This window comes from Stenella coeruleoalba (genome assembly GCF_951394435.1).
Source record: "Stenella coeruleoalba genome assembly, chromosome: 16".
Taxonomy (NCBI): domain Eukaryota; kingdom Metazoa; phylum Chordata; class Mammalia; order Artiodactyla; family Delphinidae; genus Stenella; species Stenella coeruleoalba.
In genome coordinates, this window is record NC_137162.1 from 35,055,877 (window position 1) to 35,068,646 (window position 12,770).

General features: G+C 36.0%; 1 protein-coding gene across 2 annotated transcripts in view; it reads right to left on the minus strand.

Moving 5' to 3' along the window:
- PCGF5 (polycomb group ring finger 5) overlaps positions 1 to 12,770 on the minus strand; it is a 114,431-nt gene that overhangs the window by 18,968 nt on the left and 82,693 nt on the right. For both annotated transcript variants that reach the window (XM_079900086.1, XM_079900085.1), the window contains exons 7-8: positions 3,406 to 3,504; positions 672 to 761 (exon numbers count right to left, since the gene is read on the minus strand). In XM_079900086.1, the coding sequence (XP_079756212.1) occupies positions 672 to 761; positions 3,406 to 3,504 (189 nt within the window). The remainder of the gene's footprint in view (positions 1 to 671; positions 762 to 3,405; positions 3,505 to 12,770) is intronic.

Here is a 12,770-nt window from a genome sequence, read left to right on the forward strand (position 1 = left end):
CCTCAAATTTCCCTGATATCAATGTGACATATAACTCAGATAAAATACACCTGAACCTTCTAATTAACCTAATCAAAGATATAGTTCAAAATACAAACTCCTTTTGGGTTTTTAAAAAAATTTTCTTAGTTTCCTCCTTTTAATCATCTCTCCCATATTGCCTGGGGCCTAAGGCACGGCAATCTAATTCTGGCATCAGAAACCACTGCAAACTCACTTACCCTTCGGTCCGATTTTATACTTTCAATGTAAAGTTGGTACCTGAAAAAAAGATTATCTAGATTCTACCCTATCTGTTTCCTCTACCACAAACAAAAAATATCTTAACCATTAAACATACTAGTCAGGGCAGAACTTAAAAGTTCCCATAATTTACTGGGGTTTAAAAAAATGTAAGTGCTATCTCCTCCGTCTCTAGGTTAGCTGAGTTCTGAACATATTCAAACTGATGTTTTAAACTTACCTTAAATATAACAAAACCACATCTAACACAGATCTCGGCCTTGTACTTGGGACCAACTATCATGGAGTAGCTGAGAAACAATAAGAGGAACCAGTTTCTTCTTTCCCAAGCTAGTTTTTTTTTTTTTTTTAAAGTGTCTAACTGTTAAATTTGAATAACATAATGGTAAAGAACTAAATATACACGTAGGTATATAAAAGCAATTTACGTTTTCGCCTCTTAGTCGCCATCTTGTCATGTAGATGAACTCCATAGTATGATCCTTCCCCATAATTTCACCATTGCACAGCACATCCAACTTTAAAAAGAATAGTTACAGATCCATTAACATAAATAATTCTCAATTCATAAGTGTTTTACATTTTTTTCCCAAATTTCAAAAAAGATTCAAATACTTATATCAAAATAGAAGTAGTGTCCATTATTTGAGAAGAACACTGGATCTTTCTATTAAAAGCACGGCCTCATCTCATAGGTATTAACAATTCAGATATAATTAACATGAATCACTGGCTGTCTTGTCCCACATACCTCTATCTCAGGTTCATCACCTAATTTTGAAACGCAATGTGAACCTTCTTAGTCTATGTCTCTGTGCAGCCTTTGAGATTGAGACATATTTCTGTGATTTCTTACTGAATGAGAAGAAGTTGTGGAAACCTTACAATTCCTCATGGCACATGTGGCTTATGAATTCATCTCTCATTTGAAGGAGCTGCTTTCCTCCTCTGCATTAGTTTATATTTGCAGCGGGTAAATGAATGCATATGGATACATGATTTTTGGGGGCTTCAAGGCATTCAAGCTGACAGAACAATTAGGACCAGGCCACAGGCCTGCATCTCCCAGGGCTCTCCACCTCTCTGCTCTGCTTAGCTGGTAAACTGCATAACATTTACCAGGCCGTCTTCCCACCTTGTATGGAACTTCAAAAAAGGGTCATACTTATCAGTGCTCACTTTTGCTCTAGAGCTGCAGCCACCAAACAACCCCTGCTGCCCCCAGTCCTTAGCAAGGCCACAGGAGCTGTGGCTGTGATTTACGAATTCAACAAAGCATCATTAAACAAGCATTTATTATAGATCCCTATAAATAAAACATTTCGGTTTTCTAGAGATTAAAAGCAAACTGATAGGATTTAAAGTATGGAAAGGAGGAAGAATGGCTTTTAAATAATTCTTGTCTGGCTAGACAGAGACTGGAGTTTTGAACTTTAAGTCTAAAATGAGTATAGTTCCAATTGTACTAGATAAATTATTAGCTAAATTATATTGATTTTTGGATGATTTATGGTGACTTAAATGGACCTCAGAATGTTTTTCAGACACCATTTTGTTTTTAAAAGAACAAAGTAGATAGTTTCATTTTCTTTATCTTGCCTGTAAAATAAATTCATAAGCAAAGAGGTAAAGGGACTTACTTAGGATGCAATTCCCAACTAGGTACGCAGCTTCCATTATTGTCATTTGAAAACCAAACCATCCTGCCCCAGCTACCAGTGCTGTTACAGACGCTTCAGCTGTTAGGAATGTCATTAAATCATCCCCTCACATGTGGGGCAGCAAAATAAGGGGGGAACAGTAAATATTACTAAAAATCATAGGGAAAGTTCTTTGCATTGGGATAGATAAGGAGATGTCAGTGAATTCAGTTTCTCCCCCTTCCATCCTTTCTATAGAAAAGTCTACAGAGAAATGTATGTAGTAAGTGCCAGCGGTAAGACTGTATGAGAGCAACAGTTCTCTCAGCTCTAACAACTTCCTGAAAACTAGAAAATAACTCAATGAGTCACACTTGAAAGTAAGGAAATAAAACTGCAAGTGGTATTTTGCAAGAAGAGAATAAAGAACAAAACCAAATTATGAAAACAATTTCATTTTCTATTTCACTGTGTTTATATCTATAAATCTTTTTTTTTCTTTTACTTTTTATCAAGTACATATGGCTTTAACATTCACAATTTTTTTCCTAATGTAAAAGTTACTATCTCTGGAAATTTTTTTATAGGACCAAACACATAAGAATTCTTAATCCATAGATTAATTAGTCATCTGCAAGACATTTTAAAATAAGGTCAGGTTCAGAGGTTTCCTCAAAATACAGACCTAATACTTGTCAATACCTATGTTCAAATCCTGTTTAATTTCTACTATGACTGTTCATATGAATACTATTGTACATAAGCCTGAAAAACTATTTTTCCTTTGATGTCTCTGTTTATACTGGAAGCTAGCCTCGATCTTTAGTTGTTTTAGATGCGACTAGAGGAACTCAAAGGGGGGGAAGAGGAAATTGACACAAGTTGCAAGACTGCCATTTGGGCAGGTGAGAAATGGTAGCCACATCTCCTTGTAAGGGATAGCCAGAGCTATAGGGTCATAAACATTCTCTAACACTGCACACATTACAAGCTGTACAGTGATCAACACCAGGGCAACTGACTTCTGTAAGAAACTAGTAGACTACATGTATGCAGATGCAGTATGTTGGTTTTACTTAGGTCTAAGCAAATATCATTTTTGCATGTTACAGAACTAAATGAACATTACAAAATCCCTTTGATAAAAAGACAATGTTTTACATTCTGAAAAAGAAGTCTATGAAGAATTCATTAAAATGGATTGAAAGGTCTCAGATTGAAAGAAAAAGACATACCATAAAGCATGCTGGCATTAAAAAAAAAAGTATCCATTTAGCTGGGATATTTATTTCAAGAATACTTAATGTTATTTAAATATCTCCTCTAATCATAAAACGTTAGGTTTATTAGTATCATGTTTTAGTCAGGACGTTAAATTCAAAAACACAGATTACAGAAATAGAATATTACATTCCAAAAATTTTTAACATGAAAGTAACCAAAGTTTCCACAAAATTAATTTATTAGAATTTTACTTCAGATTAGAATTATCAAAATGATCAAGATTAGATTATTAACTTACCTCATAAGAACTTGGAAGTTTTAGTTTTAAACTTAGAAATTTTTTAATCGTTCCCACAGTTACACGTGTAGAACACCGAATGAATTTCTTCATTAAACCCTAAAGGAAATAAAGATTACTAATGAAAATATTTTACCTCGCTTTTAATAACACTACAGGTGTCATTTCCACTATCATTTTGAGTATTTTCAAGATGTATTCTGAAAATGTTTCAATTTAGAGCTCTTTAGTACTTGTGAGTAAAAATGTTCCTAATTCTTGGGTACTTAGATGATATTCTTCAAGAATATCATGTACCATCATTGTGTACTAGGAAAATCCTTGCAAACATGCAATCTGCATTCCTCTAAACCTTTTGGGAAAGAATACATCATGAGGTTAATTGAAAATAAAGTCACAAAAAGCATATAAAATATTCTGTCACTTTTGAAAGAATTAGGCACATTAAAAAAACCGTCAAACATAAAATTTTTTTTTTTTTAAAGCAGTGATTTCAAATGGGGCTCTGAGGAGACTTCGGGTTCAACAGAGAGAAGCCAGTTAGGCCACAAGATCCCCACCAACTAGAAGTCGTGTAGTATGAACTCTTGGTTGGGAAGAAATATGCCCAGTCAGTGTCTGATGGGCTGTGGCAGTACTTTACTGGAAAAACAATGTTGTACATGCCTTGATTTTTTGCATTTCGTTAGCAGTACTAATTCATTCATTAAGGCTGAACATCACTAAAATATAAGAACCAATCTAGAATGGACACCCAAAATGAGTCAAAATGAGGTTGCAGACATGATAAACATGAACCAATTTGTGAAACAAAACTATATTCCCAAACCTTAAAAGTTATCAATACTAAACCAAAAACAAAACCCAGCAATTGAATTTTTTTTTTTTTTTCTTTTTTGCGATATGCGGGCCTCTCACTGCTGTCGCCTCTCCCGCTGCGGGGCACAGGCTCCGGACGTGCAGGCTCAGCGGCCATGGCTCACGGGCCCAGCCGCTCCGCGGCATGTTGGATCTTCCTGGACCGGCGCACAAACCCGTGTCCCCTGCGTCGGCCAGCGGACTCCCAACCACTGCGCCGCCAGGGAAGCCCCCAATTGAATTTTTTGAAGGTATAAAGTGTTACTTCTACTTATGTTTAGGAAATTAGGTCAACAATTTGGAGATGTTCTTTAATTCACTAAGTCAAAAAGTAGAACTATCCAGTCAAAATATATTCCTAGCAAAATATATTTCCCAGCCAAGACCAACAGAAACTAACCTACAAATGACACCTGATCACAATTCAGATGGTAAAGTATCCATTAAAAGAAAACAAGTTAAAAGTCACATCTAAAGCAAGACGTATTCTACCCATTTCAAATGGGAAGACTGACATTCTAGTCAGCATGAAAACAAAGTGATAGATACACACATAGACATTCTCTGTTATCTGCTCACATCATCTCAACCTCATCAAGGTTTCCTATCTGTTTTCTTGCTCTAAACAGCTTATAAATAATTGTTAGCATGTTTCATAGGTCCCAGTTAAGTCAGAGAATAATGTGAAGGTACTGGAAGACCCTTTAAGTGCATTCTTATCTGTGAGGAAGTCTAACGTTGAAAGAACCTGCAGAAATGACCTGGCGTCATTAGTTATAACCTTCTCAAAATTATTAGTAAGTATAGAGATGTCAGAAGAGCAAAGATTTTAAAAAAAAGTAGGCAAAAGCTTATTTCTGGAATTTATAATCCAATAAGGTTTGACATCGATCGCTAACAAAATTCCATCTTGGATTATTTAATATTTGATTTGTAAGTACGTTGGAAATAAAAATATAACAATTATGCATTCTCTCTCTATAAAAATATAACTACACCAAATTAACCTTGTTGTTTCCTAGCTAAGTGCACTTGGGAACTGCTGTATAGCTCTCTGAAAAGTAGTTGACATATTTTAAGAGGGGCAATGACAATTAAGGGCGATCAGTACACGATGATAAGGCAGGTGGGGAGAACCTTAAAGAGATGACCCTAAGAGCAGTGCTTCTTCCCTAACCATTTCATTTCATGACACACATAGGAAATGGAAACATTCGTACTACACACAGCGGGGTTAAAAGGGAGACCCCTGGGGCAGTGGATGTGTAGCCCAGATCCTGCTCTGCTGCCCTGAGGGGATCAACATTCTAGCACACCTGTATATTTGAAGAAGTAATATATGGAAAAGATTTGGTTTGTGTTTCGAAGAATGTTAACTTCCCCTTTCATGGAACAATCCCCTTGCCTTTTAACCGGTCCCTTCTGACTCAGGCCAGAAGAGGAACAGTTCCAAAAAGGCTCCTTTCTGCTTCTAAGGTGGTTACCCTAGAGGCTTTTTTTTACTCTTTATCCCTTTGTTTTTAGAAGAGTTATAAAGACTAGATCTGAAGTCAGATAGTGGTCCATGTCACAAGTTAGATGGGCTTCCAGTTCTAGGACACACTTCAACAAATTCTAGTTCTTGTGATAATGATTATTGGATTTTTTTGTTTGTTTTTAAGCCCAAACACCTTACAATGTTTCTTCTCTCATCTTCAGAATGATATGGTTAGTATCTCCACCAGCTAACCCAATTGTCAAGCTTGACTTTTTTTGACTTCTAAAAAAATTGAAATATAATTCAAACACTACAGAAGTCACTATTTAAAGCATACAATTCAGTAGTTTTTAGTATATTCGTGAGGCTGTGCAACCACTACCACTATTTGGTTCTGGGACATTTTCATCACCCCCAAAGAAACTCCACACCCACTAGCAGTCACTACTCATTCTTCCCTGTTCCCAGACCCTGACAACTGCTAATCTAACCTTCTGTGTGTATGGAACTGCCTATTCTGGACATCTCATATAAATGGAATCATACAATATGTGTTTGGCTTCTTTCACTTAGCATAATGTTTTCAAGGTTCATTCATGTTGTACAGGTTGTAGCATGTATCAGTATTTAATTCCAGTTTATAGCTGACTACTATTCCAATGGGTAGATTTATCACATTTTATCCATTCATAAGTTGATGGACATCTGGGCTGTTTTCACTGTTTGGCTATTACAAATAATGTTCTTATGCACATTCATGTACAAGATTTTGTGTGAACATGTGTTTTCAATTCTCTTGAGCATGTATTCAGGAGTGGAAATGTTGGGTCATATGGTAACTCTGTTAAACTTTTTGAGGAGCTGCCAAACTTTTTCACAGCAGCTGCAGCACTTCACCTTCCCATCAGTAATGTATAAGGGTTCCAATTACTCCACATTCTACCCATTCCTTTTTTAAAAATTATAGCCATCCTAGTGGATGTGAAGTGGTACCTCATGGTGATTTTTATTTACATAGCCCTAATGACTAATGATGTGTAGGATCTTTTAATGTGCTTATTGGCTATCAGACATTTCTCCGAAAATATACAATTCGAATCCCTTGCCCACTTAAAAAAAAAAAAAGATTAGCTTTTTGTTGTTGACTTGTAAAAGCAGTTTATACATTCTGGATACAAAGGCTTATCATACATGTGATTTGCAAATACTTTCTCCCATTCTGCAGGTTGCCTTTCACTTTCTTGACAGTGTTCTTTGATGTACAAAAGTTTTTAATTTTGATAGTCTAATTTATCTTTCTTTTGATGCTTGTCCTGATGGTGTCACCTCTAAGAATCCACTGCAACATCCAAGGTCATGAAAACTTATCCCTATGTTTTCTTCTAAGAGTTTTATAGTTTCAGCTGTTACACTTAGGTGCTTGGGCCGTTGTGAATTAATTTTTGTACATAGCATGAGGCAGGGATCCGAGTTCATTTTTTACATATGGATATTCAGTTCTTTTAGCATCACTGGTTGAAAGATTATTCTTTCTCCTTGAATTAACTTTGCCCCGTGTCGAAAATAAACTCATCATAGATATATGGATTTATTTCTGAATCTCAATTCTGTTTCACTCATTTATGCCTACGCTTATGCCAGTTATCACACTGTCTTGATTACTAGAGCTTTGAAGCAGGTTTTGAAATTGTCCTTCCATGTTTTTGTTCTTTAGAGTGTTTTTGACTATTCCAGGTTCCATAAAAGGCAGTTAGAATTTTGGTTAGAATTTTCATTGAATATGAAGAGCAATTTGGGTAGGACTGCCATCTTAGCAATATTAAGTAAGTCTTCTAATTCAGAAACATGGGATGCCCTCCCATCTATTGAGGCCTTCTTAAATTCTTTTGCTGTATTGTAGTTTTCAGTACACAGATCTTACATCTTTTTTGGTTAAACATATTCCTCCTAAGTATTTTATTCTTTCTGATGCTACTGTAAAATGAAATCACTTTTTTAACTTTCATTTTTGGACTGTACATTCCCCATTTATTCCTAGTTCTTGTATCCTGTAACCTTGCTAAGCTTGTTTTCTCACTAACATACTTTTTCTGTGGACTCCTAAGGATTTTCTATATACAAGACCATACCATGTGCAAACAGAAACAGTTTTACTTCTTTTCTAGTCTGGATGATTTTAGTTTTGTTTTCTTGTCTAATTACTCTAGCTAGAAACTCTAGCACAATGTTGAATAGAAGTGGTGAAAGCAGACATCCTTGTCTTATTCCCGATTGAAGGGGAAAAGCTTTCAACATTAACTATGATGATAGCTGTGGGTTTTTTGTAGATACCTTTTTCAGGTTGAGGCAGTTCCCTTCTAGTCATAATCTGTTGAGTGTTTTTACCAAGAAAGAGTACTGGATTTTGTCAAATGCTTTCTCTTCATCTACTGAGATGATTATGTAGTTTTCACACCTTTATTCTAGTAATATGGTATATCGCCATTGAACCAACCTTGATCATGATGTACAATCCTTTTTCACATGTTGCTGGATTCAGTTGGCTAGTATTTTGTTGATTTTTGCATCTGTATTCATGAAGAAAACGTCATAATTTTCCGTTCTTCTAAAGTTTTTTTTGCAATTTTAATTGTGGTAAAAAACACAGAACACAAAACTTACCATCTTAACTGTTTTTAAGTGTATACTTGAGCAGTGTTGTGTATATTGACACTGTTGTGAAACAGATTTTCAGAATTTTTTCACTGGGACAAACTGAAAACCTTACACTAACAACTCGTTTTTCCCCCCTCCTCCCAGCCCCGGTAACCACCATAATACCGTCTGTTTTTATGTATTTGAATAGATACCTCAAGTGGAATCACATAGTATCTGTCTTTTTGTGATTGGCTTATTTCACTTAGCATAATGTCCTCAAGTTCATCCATGTTGTAGGACATGACAGGATTTCCTTCCTTTTAAAGGCTGAATGATTAAAGGCTGTATCCACTGTATACACCACATTTTGTTATCTGTTGATGGATATGTGGAATGCTTCCACCTCCTTGGCTATTGTGAATAGTGCATCTATGAACATGGGTGTCCAGACTCTGCTTTCAATTCTTTTGCATATATACCCAGAAATGAGATTGCTGGATCATAAGGTAATTCTGTTTAGGTTTTGAAGGAATCGCCACATTGTTTTCCATAGGGGTTGCACAATTTACAATTTCACCAGTAGTGCACAAAGGTTCCCATGTCTCTATGTCCTTACTGACCCTTGCTATTTTTTCTGTTTTGTTTTTGATAGTAGCCATCCTAAAGGGTGATATATTATTGTGGTTTTGTTTTTCATTTCTCTGATAATCAGTGATGTTGATTGAGCATCTTTTCATATGCCTGTTGGCCATTTGTATATCACCTTTAGAGAAATGTCTATTTAACCCCTTTGCCCAATTCTTAATTGGATTATTTATTTTTGTTGTTGAGTTTCAGAGTTCTTTATATAGTCTGCATACTAACCCCTAAAGTTATGCAAATGCTGGAGAGGGTGTGGAAAAAGGGAACCCTCTTGCACTGTTGGGGGGAATGTAAATTGATACAGCCACTATGGAGAACAGTATGGAGGTTCCTTAAAAAACTAAAAATAGAATTACCATATGACCCAGCAATCCCACTACTGGGCATACACCCAGAGAAAACCATGATTCAAAAAGACACATGCACCCCAATGTTCACTGCAGCACTATTTACAATAGCCAGGACATGGAAGCAACCTAGGTGTCCATCAACAGATGAATGGATAAAGAAGATGTGGTACATATATACAATGGAATATTACTCAGCCATAAAAAGGAACGAAATTGGGTCATCTGTAGAGACGTGGAGGGACCTAGAGACTGTCATACAGAGTGAAGTAACTCAGAAAGAGAAAAACAAATACTGTATGTTAACACATATATGTGGAATCTAGAAAAATGGTACAGATGAACCGGTTTGCAAGGCAGGAACAGAGACACAGATGTAGAGAACAAACGTACGGACACCAAGGGGGGGAAGCGGCGGGGGGGTTGTTGTTGTTGTTGGGATGAATTGGGAGACTCGGATTGACATGTATACACTAATATGTATAAACTAGATAACTACTAAGAAACTGCTGTATAAAAAAAAAATTCAAAAAAAAAGGAAGTCTAAAGAAAACAAAAAAACCCCTAAAGTTATGATTTGCAAATATTTTCTCCCATTTTGTAGGTTGCCTTTTCACCACTCTTTTTTTTCTTTTTTTGGCAGTACGCGGGCCTGTCACTGTTGTGGCCTCTCTCGTTGCGGAGCACAGGCTCCGGACGCGCAGGCTCAGCAGCCATGGCTCACAGGCCTAGCTGCTCCGCAGCATGTGGGATCTTCCCGGATCGGGGCACGAACCCGTGTCCCCTGCATCAGCAGGCGGACTCTCAACCACTGTGCCATCAAGGAAGCCCTTCACTCTCTTGATTGTGTCTTTTGACGCACAGAAGTTGTGATGTCTTTGGTTTTGGTATCAGGGTAATAATTGGCCTACAGAATGAGTTGGGAAGTATTCCTCTTCTATCTTTTGGAAGAGTTTATGAAAGACTGGTGTTAATTCTTACTTAAACATTTGGGATTTGCTTTGCGGGAACATTTTTCTTTTAAATTACTTATTTCATCTCTTTGCTTGTTATAGGTCTTCAGATTTTAATATTTCTTCTTGAGTCAGTTTTGGTAGTTTGTGTTTTTCTAGGAATTTTCCATTTCATCTAGGTTATCTAATTTGTTGGCATACTATTTTTCATAGCATTCTCTTGTAATCCTTTCTATTTCTGTAAGGTTGCTAGTAACATCCCTTCTTTCTTTCCTGATTTTAGTAAGTTGAGTCCTCTTTCTTTGTCTAGTAAAAGATTTGCTGATTTTCATCTTCTCAAAGAACAAATATTTGGTTTCATTAACTTTCTTTGCTGCCTTTCTATTCTCTTTCATTTTTCCCCAATCAAATCTTTTTATTAATTGCTTTCTTCTACTTCTAGTTTTTCCTTTTTCTAGTTTCTTAAGATAGAAGACTAGGTTATTAATCTGAGATCTTCCTTCTGTTTTAATGTAGGTGTTTCATAAGTATAAATTTCCCTCTAAACACTGCTTTCGCCACATCCCATCAGTTTTGGCATGTTGTGCTTTCATTTTCATTCATCTCAAAGGATTTTCTAATTTCCCTTGTGATTTCTTCTTTCACACACTGTTAATAAAGGACTCTGTTGCTTAATTTCCACACACTCGTGAATTTTGACGCATTTCCTCCTGTTACTGATTTCTAATTTCATTCCATTGTGGTTGGACAATATACTTTGTATGATTTCAATCCTTTTAAGTTTATTGAAACTTCTTCTGTAGCCTAACATAAGGTCTGTCCTGAAGAATGTTCTATATGAGCTTGAACAGAATGTGTATCCTGCTGTTGTTGGGTACAGCAGTCTAGAGATGTCTATTAGGTCTAGCTAGTTTTGGTGCTGTTCAAATCTTCTGTTTCCTTATTGACCTTTCTTTCTAGTTGTTCTATCCATTATTAAAAGTGTGGTATTGAAGTCCATTACTGAAAGTGGTATTGTTGTTGAATTGTCTGTTTTTCCCTTCAATTCCGTCAGTTTTTGCTTCGTATATTTTGGGGCTCTGTTGTTAGGTGCATTTATATTTATAACTGCTATATTTCTTTGATGGATTAACACTTTTATCATTATAAAATGTCCTTCTTTGTTTCTGATAATTTTTGTCTGAAAGTCTATTGCCACTCCTGCTCTTTTGGCTGCTGTTTGCACGGTATTTCTTTTTCCATTCCCCTACTTTCAACCCATTTGTGTCTTTGAACCTAAGCTATGTCTCTTGCAGACAACATAAGAGTTGTATCATGTATTTTTAATGCAGTCTGCCAATACTTGCCTTTAACTGGAAAGTTTAATCCATTTCAAGATAATTACTGTTAGGGTAGGATTTATATCTGCCATTTAAAAAATTTGTTTTCTGTTGTATCTTAGGCCTTTTTGTTCCTCTGTTTCTCAATTACTGTTTTATTTTGTGTTGAAATGATATACTACAAAATGCCTCTTTAACTGCCTTGTCATTTCTTTTACTGTGTATTTTCAAGTGACTTTCTTTGTGATTTCCCTGAAGATTACAACTGACATCTAAATTTATAACAGTCTACTCTGGAATAATACTATCTTAATTCCAATAGCACAGAAAAATTTGCTCCTATGTAGCTGCTCCCCCCGCCCCCGGCTGTTACTGTCTCAAATTACATCTTTATACTTAGTGTGCCCATTAGCATAAATTTAGTTACTGCTTTATGCAGTCATCTTTTAAAGCAGATAGGAGAAAAAAAGTTTACACACAAAACATACTTTACTTTTGCCTTTTATATTTACCTGTGCAGTTACCTTTACTAGTGGTCTCTATTTATTAATGTGGATTTGAGTACTAAGTGTCGTTTTGTTTAAGCCTGAAGGACGCCCTTCATTATTTGCAGAGAAGGTCTGGTAGTGACACAGTCTCTTACATTTTGTTTACCTGGCAGTATTTTAAGTTCTCCTTCCTTTTTGAAGGGTGTAAGTTTTTGATGGACATAGAATTCTTGGTTGACAGGTTTTTTTCTTTCAGCACTTTGCATATGTCATCCTACTGCCTTCTGGCCTTTATAGCTTCTGATGAGAAATCAGCTACTAACCTTATTGAACATCCTTTGTAACTGATGAGTCACTTCTTTATTGTTGCTTCCAAGATTTTTCTGTCTTTTAACAGTTTGATCATTATGAGGCTAGCTATGAATTTCTTTGAGTTTATCATATCTGGAGTTTGTTGAACTTCTGGGATATTTAAAGTTTTTCATCAAATTTGGGAAGTTTTTGGCCAAAAACTTCAAATATACTTTCTGTCCTTTTCTCGTCTTCTTTGGGGACTTCCATTATGTGTATGTTGGTAAGTCTGATGCTATCCTACAGGTATCCACTCATTTTTCTTCATTACTTTTCTTTCTGTTCCTCAAACT